General features: G+C 54.6%; 2 protein-coding genes across 8 annotated transcripts in view; one reads left to right on the forward strand and one right to left on the reverse strand.

Annotated features, from left to right (window-relative positions):
• The first annotated feature begins 249 nt into the window (after nucleotides 1–249).
• On the forward strand, nucleotides 250–10,097 carry FUT6 (fucosyltransferase 6). 3 transcript variants are annotated; one of them, NM_176851.1, is given in 5 exon segments: nucleotides 250–335; nucleotides 1,229–1,312; nucleotides 3,908–4,041; nucleotides 7,160–7,300; nucleotides 8,667–10,094. In NM_176851.1, a coding segment is annotated over 1 exon segment (1,098 nt). In that variant the 5' UTR covers nucleotides 250–335; nucleotides 1,229–1,312; nucleotides 3,908–4,041; nucleotides 7,160–7,300; nucleotides 8,667–8,678; the 3' UTR covers nucleotides 9,777–10,094.
• Nucleotides 10,098–12,215: 2,118 nt separating this feature from the next.
• The window catches only part of NRTN (neurturin), a 28,033-nt gene continuing 23,889 nt past the window's right edge, over nucleotides 12,216–16,359 (reverse strand). For all 5 annotated transcript variants that reach the window (XM_059888212.1, XM_024994286.2, NM_001205919.2 and 2 more), the window contains 2 exons: nucleotides 15,715–15,933; nucleotides 12,216–12,805 (listed from right to left, as the gene is read on the reverse strand). In XM_059888212.1, coding sequence (XP_059744195.1) covers nucleotides 12,381–12,805; nucleotides 15,715–15,883 — 594 coding nt within the window. In that variant the 5' untranslated portion in view covers nucleotides 15,884–15,933 and the 3' untranslated portion in view covers nucleotides 12,216–12,380. The remainder of the gene's footprint in view (nucleotides 12,806–15,714; nucleotides 15,934–16,359) is intronic.

A 16,359-nucleotide genomic window follows, 5' to 3' on the forward strand; every position in this document is an offset into this window, starting at 1 on the left:
AACCAAGTTCCTCTGCCGAGTTTAAACATACTCCGTGTTATCCTCAAGACTGAGGAGTATCAAAGGAAAGGGGGGGAATTGTAACAGAGCCACTGAGCACATCCAGTACTGGATGCAAACAGTCATTTCTGTGCGTGATTTCTCTGTACCCTGTACCAGACAACGGATGCTGCTCAGCCACTGGCTGATGCCTCATAAGCAACCAACCATCAAGAATTGACAGTGAACGGATTCAGACAGCGTGGAGTGGTGGTTCTGAGGAGGAGAATGAGGTAAGAGGCAGATCCCAGCCTTCTCCTCGAGGCCCTCCTGCTCACCCGGCCTTGGGCCAGCAGGTAAGCTGGGGGGTCCCAGGGATCAGCCTGGGGCCTGTGTCCTGCAGGGCTCTGGAGCCCTCAGCAAGGCCCACCCACAGGCCTTGAGGCAGCAGTGAACCTCTCCTCCATCCCTGTCCCTTCAAGCTAATAGCAGTGACCGTCTGCCTGGGTCACAGTTTGGGGGACCTGCTCTCCCTGTCTGGCGACCTGAGGAGCCTGAGGGCCAGCTGAGTTGGGGGCCTGGCTCCCTCAGCGATGATAGCTGGGCAGGGTCTGGGGACTTGGCCCTGAGGGAGCTGCCAGCTGAGCTCTGCCTCGCCTCCTCTAAGCCCGGATGGGGACCTTGGAAGGTGTCAGTTGTCTTGGGACCTGGCCCTTTTTTGTTAGGACGGAGAATGACATTCGTTTGGTAGAGATTTACAGGAACATCATTACCTGACCATGACCTGACTTCAAGAACAAAGAATCTGACACCAAGAAGTTTGCAACAACTCACCACACCCCTCCCTCACATTTTGCTTTAAAGGGGCTTTGGCACCCCGCTCCAGTACTCTTGCCTGGACAGTCCCATGGACGGAGGAACCTGGTGGGCTGCAGTCCATGGGGTCGCTGAGAGTCGAACACGACTGAACAACTTCACTTTCACTTTTGAAACTTCACTTTCACTGAGCAACTTCACTTTCACTTTCATGCATTGGAGAAGGAAATGGCAACCCACTCCACTATTCTTGCCTGGAGAATCCCAGGGACGGGGGAGCCTGGTGGGCTGCCATCTATGGGGTCACACAGAGTCGGACACGACTGAAGCGACTTAGCAGCAGCAGCAGCTGAAAGCTTTCAGTAACTTTGGGGGTTCTTAGGGCATGGCCGTCTCCTTCCATGGCCCTGTAATAAACCTTTCTCTGTTCCAGACTCCAATGTTTTAGAATTGATGGACCTCACTGTACGTCGGGCACACAGACTTCCATTTTTGGTAACATTCTGACCAGTGTGAGGTGGCACCTCATGGTAATTTTGATTTGCATTTCTCTAATGACTGGCGATGTTGAGCATCTTTTCATGTGCCTACTGACCATCTGTATTTCTTCTTTGGAGAAATGTTTAGTTAGATCTTCTGCTCATTTTTTGATTGGGTTGTATTTTTGTTGTTGAGCTGTATGAGCTTTTTGTATATTTTGGAGATTAGGTCCATGTCAGTTGCATCATTTGCAAATATTTTCTCCCATTCTGTAAGTTGTCTTTTCATTTTGTTTATGGTTTCCTTTGCTGTGCAAAAGCTTGTACATTTGATTAGGTCCCATTTGTTTATTTTTGTTTTTTATTTCTATTGCCTTGGGAGCCTGACCTAAGAAAACACTGGTACAACTTATGTCAGAGAATGTTTTGTCTATGCTCTCTTCTAGGAGTTTTATGATGTTACGTCTTACATTTAGGTCTTTAAGCCATTTTTAGTTTATTTTTGTATATGGTGTTAGGGAATGTTCTAACTTCATTGATTTACGTGTGTCTGTCCAACTTTCCCAGCACCACTTACTGAAGAGACTGTCTTTTCCCATTGTACATTTTTGCCTTTTTGTTGAAGATTGATGGACCATAGTTGTGTGGGCCTATTTCTGGGCTCACTATTCTGTTCCGTTGATCCATGTGTCTATTTCTGTGCCAGAACCATGCTATCTTCATTACTGTAGCTTTGTAATATTGTCTGAAGTCTAGGAGGGTTATGCCTTAATACAGAGTCAGATTTGTTCTTCCCAGGACTTCCTTTATGGTCCAGTGGTTAAGACGTCACATTTCCACTGCAGGGGATGCAGGTTTGATCTGTAGTGTAGGAACCAAGATCCAACAAAGCCCATGGTGCAGCCAAAAAAAATAAACAAAGACTTACGCTTCCCTATTACAAATGCCCTGCCCTGGTGGATACCCAGCCTCCTGGAGCCTCCGTCAGCCTGGAACTAACTGGATACTCAGATGGTGGGTGTCCAGGCAGCATGAAGCAGCCTCATGGACATGATTTCTCATCTGTGAACAGAGGAGTTGTGGTACGTGGGAGCCGCCCCTCGTGCTTTTACCCGCCCGCCGCAGCCTCCTCCTCCCAGCCTCCCTGCCTCTGCCCTGCTTCCCTCCCCTCCCAATCGTCTGTCCCCAACACGACAGCCTGAAAGAGCACCTCAAACAGGAGTCTGTGGTGGCGACAGCTCCACTGGAAGCTCCTCATGGCCCCACTGTCGCCCTGTGTTAAATGTCCATTTCTGACCACAGCCAGATGCAGCTCAAGGTGGCTGACCTCACTTCCTGCTCCTGAACACCCAGGCTTCCTGGATCCCCTCCAATGCTGCCACTCCTTGCTGTCTCAGGGCCTTTGCGCAGGCTGTCCCTTCTGCCTGGAAAGCTCTCTCATACTGCTTTTTAGTTAGAAAATTCTTTTAAAAAAATTGTTTTTATTTATTTGTTTTTGGCTGTGCTGGGTCTTCCTTGCTGTGCAAGCTTTTCCCTAGTTGTGGCAAGCGGTGGCTACTCTCTAGTTGCGGTATACTGGCTTCTCATCACAGCGGCTTCTGTTGTGAAGCATGGGCTCTAGGGTGCATGGGCTTCAGTAGTTGTGGCTCCCAGGCTCTAGAGCACAGGCTCAGGAGTTGTGACACACAGACTTACTTGCTCCATTGCATGTGGGATCTTCCTGTACCAGGAATGGATCATGTCTCCTACAGTGGTAGGCAGATTCTTTACCACTGAGCCACCAGGGAAGCCCTAGTTAGAGAATTCTAATGGAGCTTTAACCCCCAGCTCACACATCCAGGAGAAGTCCAGACCAGGCTGCAACCTCTTTTTTGCAATGTATTTAATTTTAGTATTGATCCAATAGACATTTTTAGAAGAGTATTTATTTATTCGGCTGTGTTGGGTCTTAGTTGGGGCACACAGGAGCTCTGTTGCATCATGCAGGTCCTTTTGCTGTGATTCCTTGACTCTCTAGTTGTGGCTCACAGGCTCAGTAGTCTGGCACAAGGGCTTATTTGCTCCACAGCATGTGGGATCTTAGTTCCCCAACCAGGGCTTGAACCTACGTCCCCTGCATTGCAAGGTGGATTCTTAAGTACTGAACCACCAAGAAAGTCCTTGCAATCTGTAATTTTTTTTTTTTTACAAGTTTTCTTACTGGTTATCTCTTTCACCCACTTGCTTCCTGCCATATTCTTGGGGCCTGACACAGCAGGTGCTCAAGAAACATTTCCTGGCTGAGATGGAATGAAGAGGTGGGATCTGTGGGAAGGGAGGGTAGGAGGCTTGAAATTCTCCTCACCTGCCCCTCCCCCACTCCAAGGAACCCCTGGTGCCCCCTCCCCTGCCACGGAAACCACTTTGAGAGCCAGTGATTTGGGTCAGCCCTTTCCCTTTATGGATGGGTCAACTCTATGCCCAACGCCATGAAAGCCTGGAGGCCACACAGGAGGTCAGGGCAGTGACTAGTCCCCAGTTCCCTCCACCCCTCCCTCATCAGGCCATGTGGGAGAGATTAGCCAAGTCCCACCTTTGCTATTAAACATTGGCCTGGCTTGCGTGACAGCATACCCTATATCATCTGACTGCAGGTGTGGTGGAGCTGGACTGACTTGTCCACTTCCTTCTTCCTGGAGTCGCCTTATCCCCTCCCAGCGTGACCAACTGGTCCTCCGCCCGAAGCCTCCTGGTCGGCTGCTGTCTGCCCTGCACACTGCCCCTCCAGGTAAGGCCTCCTGGGGAACACGTCCCCTCTCCCTGGAGGCAGTGATGCCCCCTGGGAAGGGCTTGCAGGCTGTACTCCCAGACATTTTTGGTGTTTTGGCTGTGCTGGGTCTTCGGTGCTGTGCACGGGCTTTCTCAGTTGCGGCGAGCAGGGTCTTCTCTCTAGATGTCGTGTGCGGGCTTCTCACTGTGGTGTTTTTTGTAGAACATGGGCTATAGGCACACGGCTTCAGCAGTCGCCGCTCGAGGGCTCTAGAGCTCGGGCTCTGCAGTTGTGGTACCCCAGCTTAGTTGCCTCACGTGGGATCTTGATTGAACCTGTGCCCCTTGCACTGGCAGGGAGATTCCTGTCCTTGGCACTGGACCACCAGGGAAGTCCCTCCCAGGGGTCTTTCTGGGTACCAGGTGCACCAGAGGTGGGGCAGGTGTGGGCAGTTCTGATTGATTTGCCAAACCAGGAGGAGCTGCGTTTCTCTCCATTTCTGTCGATCTGTCTCTGGCAAAGCTCTGGCTTAGAACCCCCACTGCTTCTTGGCTCCCATTAGCACCCCAGAGCCCTTCCTCTTTCCCACCCCATTCCGTGGGGAGAGGACCTGAGGTGTGGGGAGAAGGGGGTGGATTTTGTTCTGTTTATCTGATCTTTATGGTGTCCTGGCATCATGGCATTTTTCAATTCCTTTCTGGGAAAAAAATATCTCAGGTTCCACTTGGGTGGAATCTCAGCCCTGACCTCCCCAACCCCCATCCCCGGATCCAGGATCCTCCTCCCTGCCAAGGGCCTCAGTGCCTCCTAGGAGGAGTTGCTATAAACCCAGGACAAAAAAAAACTATATTCATTTTAAGTGCATTTCCACACACTAACCTTCTGTGCGTGACCCCAAACCCCAGCGGCATAAAGTAGGTTGTGGTCAGAGTTCAGCCTCCTGAACCTCCTCAAAGGTTTTGTCTTTTGGGTCTCTTTCCAGAAATTCTGGCATGAACATGTAATTCTAAATCCCACTCCCTTTTCATCACCCGAGGCCACCTGCCAGCTCCTCCATCCCACACTTGGAGGCTTATGCCAGCTGTGCCCAACAGAAGTAACCCACCAGCTATCAGAGTCTTCTTTAATTTTTTTGGCTGCCCTGCACAGCATGTGGTGTCTTAGTTCCCCGACCAGGGATCGAACCCTCACCCTCGGCAGTGAGAGTGCAGAGTACTAACCACTGGACCACCAGGGAAGTTCCAAACTAGTATTATCCCAATGTGAAATCAACAGAAGTATTGAGATAATAATTTTAATCTCATTTGCATCCCAAGTCTTGGAATGCGTGCTCAGTCACTCAGTTGTGTCCAACTTTTTGCAACCCTATGGACTGTAGCCCACCAGGCTGTGGGATTTTTCTGGCAAGAATACTGGAATGCATTGCCATTTCCTCCTCCAGGGGATCTTCCTGACCCAGGGATCAAACCCGTGTCTCCTGCCCTGTAGGCAGATTCTTTACCGCTGAGACACTGGGGAAGCCCAAGTCTTAGAAACTGGGTATCTTACACCAATAGCACACCCAATCCGGACACTTGGTTTTCACTGTAGATCCTTGATCTTTAATTAGACTTTGTAAAAATGTCCTGTGGGAGCAGATTTGCCCCTCCAAGGTGTCCCAAATATTCTGTCAGGATTTCCAGTTGTTGAATTGGCTATCAGACGCTGATTTTGGTGGGGTTTTGTTGCGGGGCAGGGGTGCGGGTGGACGTTTGGGTTTGTTTGTTTGTTTGTTTTTGGCCTCATCTTGGGCATGTGGGATCTAGTTCTCTGACCAGGGTTTGAACCCATGCCCCCTACAGTGGAAGTGTGGAGTCTTAAACCACTGGACCCGCCAGTGTTTTTACTTTTTATCTTGAAATTGTCTTCAATGTACAGAATAGAGAAGCTTTTCTTAATTTAATTTAGCTTAATGCTAACAGTTCGTCCAACACAGCTGCTATATTTCGAGGGCTTGAGAGCCAGAGGGGTGCACCCTATGGGGCAGACAAATAATATTTCCATGATAGCAGAACTTGTAGACAGCCTCAGGCTGTAGACTGGAGCTCCATGTGCAACACAGGAGTTCAGTTCAGTTCAGTTCAGTCGATCAGTCGTGTCCAACTCTTTGCGACCCCACAAACCACAGCACACCAGGTCTCCCTGTCCATCACCAACTCCCGGAGTCCACCCAAACCCATGTCCATCGAGTTGATGATGCCATCCAACCATCTCATTCTCTGTCGTCCCCTTCTCCTCCTGCCCTCAATCTTTCCCAGCATCAGAGTCTTTTCCAATGAGTCAGCTCTCCGCATCAGGTGGCCAAAGTACTGGAGTTTCAGCTTCAACATCAGTCCTTCCAAAGAACACCCAGGACTGATCTCCTTTAGGATGGACTGGGTGGATCTCCTTGCAGTCCAAGGGACTCTCAGGAGTCTTCTCCAACACCACAGTTCAAAAGCATCCATTCTTTGACGCTCAGCTTTCTTTATAGTCCAACTCTTACATCCATACATGACCACTGAAAAAACCATAGCCTTGACTAGACGGACCTTTGTTGGCAAAGTAATGTCTCTGCTTTTTAATATGCTGTTTAGGTTGGTCATAACTTTCCTTCCAAGGAGTAAGCGTCTTTTAATTTCATGGCTGCAATCACCACCTGCAGTGACTTTGGAGCCCAGAAAAATAAAGTCAGCCACTGTTTCCACTGTTTCCCCATCTATCTGCCATGAAGTGATGGGACCAGATGCCATGATCTTAGTTTTCTGAATGTTGAGCTTTAAGCCAACTTTTTCACTCTCCTCTTTCACTTTCATCAAGAGGCTCTTTAGTTCTTCATTTTTTGCCATAGGGTGGTGTCATCTGCATATCTGAGATTATTGATATTTCTCCTGGCAATCTTGATTCCAGCTTGTGCTTCTTCCAGCCCAGCGTTTCTCATGATGTACTCTGCATATAAGTTAAATAAGCAGGGTGACAATATACAGCCTTGACGTACTTTTTTTCCTATTTGGAACCAGTATGTTGTTTCATGTCCAGTTCTAACTGTTGTTTCCTGACCTGCATACAGGTTTCTCAAGAGGCATGTCAGGTGGTCTGGTGTTCCCATCTCTTTCAGAATTTGAGCCCGGTGGCTACGAAGGCGCACAAGCGCAGGTGCCGAAAGGAGCTACCCTGCGCCCGAGGTAAGGAGTGGTGGCTGCACTTTGCTGGAGCAGCCTTGAAGAGAGACCCCACATCCAAAGTAAGAGAAACCCAGGTAAGACGGTAGGCACTGAGAGAGGGGATCAGGGGGCAGACAGACTGAAACTACAGTCACAGACAACTAGCCAATCTGAACATGGGAGAGGAGTTTGCAATTACATTAAAAGAGGAGAGTTCGGATTCTGGATCATAAGTGCTCCAGCTTTGTGTTTTGGGGCAAAAGACATACCTATTGCTCAGAACCTCTGTTTTCTCATCTGTAAAAAGGGCAGCTCCATGGCTGCAGGAAGTGGAGGGGCACAGGGCTAAAGTCCTAGATTTCCGTTCCCGCGGTTGGGATCTGGAGTCTGGGAGGGCTTTGTGACCGCATGCAGGAACAGAAAGGACCAGGGAGTGGACCAAGAGACACCCAGAATCCCCTAGTGCATGACCAGGGGTGGGAGGTGTCTTGAGTGCTTATTCCCTGAGCTCTTCCTGTCCTCTCCCCGCAAACTGTTCAGGTTCTCTGTCACCTCCGGGCCTCAGCATTGGCTGCTCTGTCCACCAGGAGTGTCCTTTCCCCCAACTCGTATACTGCCTGGTGAGCCCTCTAACATAATTCCATTGTACTCCTCCCAGCCGGAGTCTTGGCTCCAAGCCTCAACTCCAGGGCCCTGGGGAGCACTCAGTAACCAGCCCTGTCTTCTCCCTAGGCTGGGGAAGACTCTGGGGAAGCTAAGAAAGGGCAAGGGCAAGGGCAAAGTCAAGGTCAAGGTGGGACCTGAGAACCATTAGAACCTATTCTCGGTCAAGAGGTTGCGTGACCTGGTGGGTAGGAGAGCGTGGACTCCGGGGCCGGCTCTGCTGTTTTCTCACTGAGTCCCCTAGCCTCAGTTTTCTCATCCGTAAAATAGAAATAACCCACATCTGCCCGCTAGGCATGTGTGTTATTGGTTTTTTTTTTTCAATATTTATTTATTTGGCTGTAGCAGGTCTTAGTTGTGACACAAGGCATCGTCAGTCTTTATCGCGGCATGCAAGGATCTTTAGTTGTGGCATGCGGGATCTAGTTCCCTGATCAGGGATCAAACCCCAGACCCCTGCATTGGGACCTCAGCATCTTAGCCACTGGACCACCAGGGAAGTCCCTTAGTTAGTTCAGTTGCTCAGTCGTGTCGGACTCTTTGCGACCCCATGAATCCCAGCACGCTAGGCCTCCCTGTCCATCACCAACTCCCGGAGTTCAACCAGACTCACATCCATCGAGTCAGTGATGCCATCCAGCCATCTCATCCTCTGCCGTCCCCTTCTCCTCCTGCCCCCAATCCCTCCCAGCATCAGGGTCTTTTACAATGAGTCAACTCTTCACATGAGGTGGAAGTCCCTAGGCATGTGTTATCCTTCTTGTCAAAGATGCCATATTCACTCTCCCCTCCTCCCAGCTGCTCCAAACCATGTATCCACCTGGTTGCGCCAAGGTGAAGTGTTCCTGGCACCACTGTCTTCCCGGGCTGTTGCTGCAGCTGCTTCTGGCTCTGTGCTTCTTCTCTTATCTGCGTATGTCTCAAGAGAAGCACAAGCCCAAGCCCATGTGGGTCTCTGAACTGGGGGCCCCTTCCCAGGCCACTGAGGGGTCCTCCGCCCACCTGCCTCTGCGTGTCCTGCTGTGGACATGGCCATTCAACCAGCCAGTGGCTCTGTCCCGCTGCTCGGAGTTGTGGCCTGGCACAGCTGACTGCCAGCTGACCGTCAACCGAAGCGAGTACCCTCAAGTGGACGCGGTCCTCGTGCACCACCGGGAGGTCAGCCACCGGCCCCAGATGCAGCTCCCGCCTTCCCCGCGGCCCCCTGGCCAGCGCTGGGTTTGGTTCAGCATGGAATCACCCAGCAACTGCTTGAAACTGAAGGACCTAGATGGTTACTTCAACCTCACCATGTCCTACCGCCGGGACTCAGATATCTTCATGCCCTACGGCTGGCTCGAGCCGTGGCCCAGCCAGCCCGTGGAGACGCTGCTCAACATCTCGGCCAAGACCAAGTTGGTGGCCTGGGTGGTGTCCAACTGGAATACAGACTCTATCAGGGTGCAATACTACAAGCTGCTGAAGCCACACCTCCAAGTGGACGTGTACGGACGCTTCCACACGCCACTGCCCCACGCGCTCATGGCCAAGCAGCTGTCCCAGTACAAGTTCTACCTGGCTTTTGAGAACTCCCTGCACCCCGACTACATCACAGAGAAGCTGTGGAAGAACGCCCTGCAGGCATGGGCTGTGCCAGTGGTCCTGGGACCCAGCCGGGTCAACTATGAACAGTTCCTGCCACCCAAAGCCTTCATCCACGTCGAAGACTTCCAGAGCCCCAAGGACCTGGCACAGTACTTGCTAGCACTGGACAAGGACTACGCCAGCTACCTGAACTACTTCCGCTGGCGGGAGACACTGCGGCCTCGGTCCTTCTCCTGGGCCCTGATGTTCTGTAAGGCCTGCTGGAAGCTGCAGCAGGAACCCAGGTACCAGACGGTGCCCAGTATCGCGTCTTGGTTCCAGTGAGCTGGCCAGCCTGGCACCTGCACTGCTGAGTATCTGGGGCTGGAGCTCTCCCTTACCTGGGGCTTCACCTACTGGGCACCTCTGCTGCCAGGGGTCTTTCCTCCCTGGGAGCTCTCTTGCTAGGAACTTTACCTGGTGGGGACAGGGGTGAGTTGCCAGGGGCTATGGCTGCCCCTGGGGAACTTGCCTTGGCGTCCTGACCACTGGTGATGGCTCTGGTGGACTGGTTTGTGTTTACTGCTGCTGTTGATGAACTGTCTCTGGGGTACTAAGGTAGGCAATACTAACACCATTTTCCAGATGGGAATGCTCTGAGGAAAACTGGCTTGTCCTCCCTTATTCCACACCAGCACTCTCCCCCCAGGGCAATTCTGCTCCCAGGGGTTACTCACAGGGTCTGGCGACATCTGTGCTTGTCACAAATCGGGTGGGCTGATAGCATCCAGTGGATGGGGAGCCAGACATCCTGCCCAAAAGTCTATGGCGCCCAGAACGGCCCTGAACTTGGGAGAATGGACCGGCCCCAAGTGTTCAGAGGTAGGAAAAACCCTCAAGCAGGGTGGGAAGACCGAGGCCTGGAGCAGGTGAGAGTGGGGGTGGGCCTATCTGGGAGGTCATGTAGGGCAAGGTTGAGACAAGTGAATCTTCTATACCCACTGCAGGGATATGGGAGGGGCAGGGCATGCCCCCAAAGGAGGTTTGCGCATGGTTCTAAGCCCCATGTGAGTGGCAGTCTCTGTGTCCTGTGAGTGTGTGTGTGTGTGTATGGCATGCACTGCTGAGAACCCCCAGCCCTGGGTTCTGCGAAGGCAGCTCTTATGTTCCAATTCTCTGGTGGGCTGGGCCAGCGCCTTGTGGTTGGATCCAGGTGGGAGACAGGGAGGCTGTGGTCCCAGGAGGCCACACACACACAAACACACACCCCCCAAGCCATTTCAGGGACCACAGGCCCAAGCACCCAAGTTGATTTTCCTGCTGTGTGTCCTGGGCTGAGCAATTTCCCTCTCTGAGGCTCAGGGCCTTCTAGGATGGGGAAACTGAGGCTCAGCTTCTTCGGCTTCTGGGAACTCTGGCCTCTCTGCCACGGCCGCCGGGCTGAGTCAGCCCGAATGGTGTAGGAATCCACCACCCCAAACCTCAGAGTCAAAAGACTGCGGGGGTGGATGGGGACCCCAGCCAGCCAGCGTGCTCTGAAACTGCCTTCCAAGCTGACCACCCACAGTCTGGGGCCTGGCCTCCAAGTGCTGCTCTTGGGTCTCCTTGGAAGTCCTGCCTATTAGCTGACTCCAGTGGGTCCAGCTGCCGCAATGGCAAAAAAGAAGACTGGAAAGCAGGGAGCTGGGGATGTTCCTGCCCAGCCAGGTGAGTCTCCCTGGGTGGAGCATCTGAGCTGAGTCTCCCAGCATCAGGATGGGGATTGGGTCTGCGAAGGACACCATGTTTAGTAGGTTCTAGAAGGTGGTCCTTAGCGCAGCAGAGAGGAGGCCAGTCTAGGAGACACAACAGTAAAGGAGAGGGTGGGGCTCTTCTTTTGAGAATCCCAGACTAGTGTGGGAGGATGGAAGAGAAGGGACTGTGCCCTTACACAAACTGGGCAAAGGGGCAACTGTGCCTTGGAGACATTCCCCTGCCACCCAGTCTGAGGGGAAGAAGGGTAGGAGTCCATCCATCTGGTCCCCCGTGAGCCAGTCCTGTGCTTGCAGTGGCCACTGTCTTACCCACCCTCCTCAGACCATTGACGAGCAGACCCCTCTCTGCCTGCTAGGAACCCAACACCCTGTGCCCATTCTGGGCGTGCCAAGCATCAAGGTGACACCGTGGGCAAATCTAAACACCGCATCACGCTTTTTCCATCCTCCACGGGGGCTCCTGGAAAATTCTCCCTGGAGCTCTGGCCAGAGCCTTTACGGCCCCAGGACCTAGGTCCCTGGGGACCCAGCTGTGCCCCAGCAGGCGCCGGTTTTGGGTTAGATGGGATTGGCGCCCGCCCCAGACCTATCCCCGCAGGGAGATGGGCAACGTGGATATTTTTAGCTAGTGAAAGGAGATAGTGGCTCCGAGTTCACCCTGGTGGGAGCTGACCAGGCCCGAAGACGTCTGTTGGGTGAGGGAGATTTGCACCACTTGGACCTCAGTTTTTCCATCTGCACTGTGGCTCAATCTTTCCTACCCAGAAGGACACCTTGTCAGGGAGTAGGCTAGGACACACCTGGAAGGGGCAAGAGAGCCTGTAGAGAGAAGCGAAGGAAGGTCCCTGTGGGCATCCCCCCATTCAGCCCCTTTGCTTCCTGCACGCCTGAACAAAACCGTCTTTCTTTCCCCCGAGCCCAAAGCAAACGGGATCCTCCCACTATAGTGCCGACGGTACCTGTCCCCCTCTTCCCAGTGGAGATGGCGTCTCCTCCCCGTAGGCCTTCAGCACGGAATCACAACCCTGGCTGGATTTTCCACACTTTATTTTGGTACAGTTAACGCGAGAGTCCTGAGCCCTGGACGGCATCTTCTGCTGGTGGGCAGTCTGTCGCGGGGCTTGCCAGGCGGGACCGTGGGTGCCGTCGGGGCGGGGGCCGTGGCCTCCGTCTCTCCGGGCCGGCTGAGGTAGGGTCACACGCAGGCGCACTCGCGCGCCGACAGCTCGTGGACCGTGTGGTAGCGACTGTGCGTGTCCAGAAAGGACACTTCGTCCTCGTAGGCCGTCGGGCGGCAGCAGGGCTGAGCGCGCACCCGCTCTCGCCGCACTCGCCGCCGCTGGCGCAGGCGTCGCAGCCCCAGGTCGTAGACGCGCGCGGCCGCCTCGCACGCGCCTGCGCAGTAGCGGAACAGCACTGTCTCTTCCGACGCGTAGCCCAGGCCCAGCTCGCTCACGCGCACCTCGAGCTCGCGCAGCCCGCATGGCCGTGTCCCCGACCGCGCACGCGCGCGCCGCCGCCGGGGCCCCGGCCGACGGCGCGGACCAGGGGACCGCCCGGCCCATGGCGTCAGTTCTCGAAGCTCCACCGCGTCCGGGGCGCCCTGCAGCAGTGCACGGTCTGCGAGGGGATGGAGAAGGGCCGAGGGGTCAGTGGGTGGATGCATGGGAAGGAGCGCCATATCTACGCTGTTCCTCTGCGAAAAGGGACCTTGGGGTGACTCAAGGCCTAGTGCACCCTCTCCCGACCACATCTTATCTTGCTCCCTGATTCCCGCTCATGCACCCTTTCTGGGTGGCGTGTGTGTAAGGGGAGGGTTGCATATCCAGGCCCACAGGCTGGGTCCCCAAGGCTACCAGCACTCTTCTCTGGAGCCTACACCTAAGATGGACTGCCCAGAACCATTTCCTGTACCACATACCAGTCTGCCCCAACTTGAGCTGAGCCGACCCGGTGTCTGTCTCCCTGTGGGCACACCCCTCCACCACTCTCTGTGGACCCCATCCCTATGCAGGGCAGCACTGGAAATTCTTCCCTTTTTCACTGAGCTGCTCTCACCTCACTGGAGAAAAAAAAAAAGGAGGGGTGGCGCTCAGCAAGCGGTGTAGTGAACCAAATCCCTGTCCCTCCTGGGCCCCAGCTGTCCCCACCCCATGCTGGTTGCCCCAGGAAACTGGCACATCCTCTCTGAGCAGCGTTGGGGGCCTGCTTCCCACACCCCAATGGCCCACTCTGGTTGAGTTGTCATGGGTCTCTCACTCCCTCTCTGGGATCCCCACCCAGATCTCCGCATCTTCCCTGAACCTCTGGCCTGTTCACAACGCCTCCCCCTGCCCCCATCCCTCCTGCTCCACCGTGTAGCAGTACTCAAGTTTCCCCTTTCACAACACCAAATCAGGGTGTGTGAGCTTCTCAAAATGCACAGAGGAGCCGCAGACACTGAGACCTGTGTGTTGGCCCCACCACATGGGGTGACAGCTACCATCAGGGGCTCCCCCCATGTTCCAGGTGAGGAAACTGGCATCCAGAGGGGAAAAGAGGTGCCTAAGACCCCACCACTGGCAGGTGACGGAGAGAAAACCAAACAATCTTCCCACCTCCATCCCGTGCCCAAGTTTGGTGCAAGTCCAACCCTCTTCTCCCACCAACTGCCTGGAGGTGCCCTGAGCCATAGATTCCCAGGACTCCATGGCCTAAATTTATTTCCCAAGCGGCTGGTCCTGCCCCAGTGCTCTTCAGCCCCAAGAGAGAAGTGTAGACATCGGAATGGTAGGCAGCACTGAACTGACATTGGGTCTGCAGATGGGGGGCTTCCAGCCCCTGAGCAGGTGGCAGTCACTCTTGTGGTTGAGAGAGGAAATCCCGAGTTTAAGCTCCCACCTGCCCCCAAGGCTGGCGCACCTGGCTGTCAAAAGAAACAGCTTCCTGGGAGGCCCAAGCGGGAAGGGCTGTCTGTCAGCCTGGGAGCTGTCTGTTCCCACAGGGGGTCTCAAGAGCAGACAAGCCCCAGCTCTGAGCCTTGCTCTGCCCACTCTGAGCCTTGTAGTTTCAGGCAGATGACAGCCCTACTTTCGTTGCACCCGCTGTACCCTGCTGTACCCTACTTTCATTGTTTGCTCAGTGAGACTTGCAGAGTCCCTACGTTGGCTGGGGCTGGGAGGGTGGAAATCAGGGGCCACCCAACAGCATCTTCTGGGAGATGGGTGGGAGTAGGGTGACAAACACTGCTTGCTCTGGGATCAGAGTGAGCCTAGCTCACTAACGATGCCTAAAATTCCACCAGTGTGCCCACCCCAAAGATGTGTGTCTAGAGTTAATTCATAGGATTGCCAGGTTAAGATACAGATCCCCGGTTCAGTGTGAATTTCAGATAAACAATAATCTTCTAGTATATCTGTTCTTCCAGCAGGCCTGGCCACGTGCACAGGATCTGGAATACAAGGAGATGATGCCCACATCTCCCTGGCCCAAGCCTGAGATTCCTCCATCAGTACATTAATCCCAGAATCTAGAACACGGACTCTGGGGTATGGAAATCTTTGTCCTTCCTCCAGTAGGGCTAGATCCAGGGACAGGATGCAGGGCAGCCAGGACCCGACGGTGGGCCGAGATCCTCCCCGATGCCTGAAATTCCACTGGGCCTTTGCCCCAGGGCCTGGAGCACTAGCTTTGGGGAGCCCGGGTCTCTGGGACCCAGTGTCCTGGGAAGGACTTAGCAGCCTGAAGCGGGGGAGCGGCGGGGGCGGAAGTGGAGCTTGCGCCGGAGGCCACCCTTGTCCATTGTGAAGACAAGAAAGAAGGATTGTGTGGGCCGGCAGGGCGCGTGTGGACTTGCACGCAGGCGTGCATGCACCCCCTACCCACAGGGGCCCACGCACACTCCCCCGCCTACACCTAATCCCCATCCACCCGTGGGGATGCACGTGTGGACACACCCGTGCACCCACGAAGTCAGGGCCCACGCACTGCTCTGGCCCCACAGAACCTGCAGGGGGCAGGCATCAGGGGCTAGTGGGGAGCTGGACCATGCAGCCACAACCCCCAGGGCTGACATTTCCACTTTTCTACCTCCTGGCCTTTTCCCACATCTTCTTGCTCATCTTCTGTCCCTCTATGTCTGTCTTTCTCCCCATTTCTAGGACTCGTCCTATTTCTCGGTCTCTCTCTGCCTCCCCTGTCACCCCCCGAGCAGGTCACTAGGGCCTCCGGTCCAGCCTCCCTCTTCCTCCACCCCCTGCTGCGCTGCAGGGGCCACCCGGGCCGAATGCCCAGGTCTAATCTCCATCTGGCCCCCGGGCCCCTCAGGGCTAGAGCCTAATTCCTTGTGACAGCTGAGCCGAGGGACCCCAGTTCCCAGCATCCATCCCCTCTGACACCCCTGCCAGGCCGTTGAGGGGATTTGCACCCTCCCTCCACCCCATCTAAAATAAGCCTTTGTGGCCCGCTCCACTGCGTACAACATTCCACCATTATGGTCGCTGTGACGTTGGGGGTATCTGACTCAAGACAGGGGGCGGGGGAGGGCTTACACTGGGCCAGACGGGCGATTCGGGCATCCAGGGTGCGAGGCGGCCGGCGCAACGGGGCCAGCGCAGGTCCGAGGCGGTGGCCGAGGAGCAGGCCCTCCCGACACATCCAGATGGAGAGCACGGAGCTGCAGAGCACCGAGGCCAGGGCCGCCGCCTTCCAGCGCTGCATCCTCAGCCTGCGTCCACGGGATGGTCAGCCACACGGCCTCCGTTGTCTGTCTGTCAGGCAACAAACGAATGGGCACAGGGTGCTGGACCAGCTAGTGGGGATACAGTGGGGCCCCTGGATTTGAACCACTCCTGCTTAATGACCAATAATAATATAGAAGTGATTCATCTAGGAACCACTGAACAAGGTTGTGGGAAATGCTGCCAAGGAGGAGGTGGGCACTGTGCCAGGGGTAACCTGGGAACCGCCCCCATGTGGGCGTCCCAGAGTGCTTTCCTGAGGATTGAAGAAAGTTGAAACTTGAACAAAGGTAGGAGCTAGCCAGGCAGAAGAGAATGGCATCTCAGGCAGGGGCAACAGCGGGTGCAAAGGTCCTGAGGCGTGACCTGGAGTGGCCAATCCAGCCAGGAGGCTGCAGTGGCTGGAATCCAGGGAGTCTGGGGAAGACTGGAAGGTGAAGACATCCCCAGCAGGGG

Source organism: Bos taurus, chromosome 7 (genome assembly GCF_002263795.3).
Source record: "Bos taurus isolate L1 Dominette 01449 registration number 42190680 breed Hereford chromosome 7, ARS-UCD2.0, whole genome shotgun sequence".
Lineage (NCBI taxonomy): Eukaryota > Metazoa > Chordata > Mammalia > Artiodactyla > Bovidae > Bos > Bos taurus.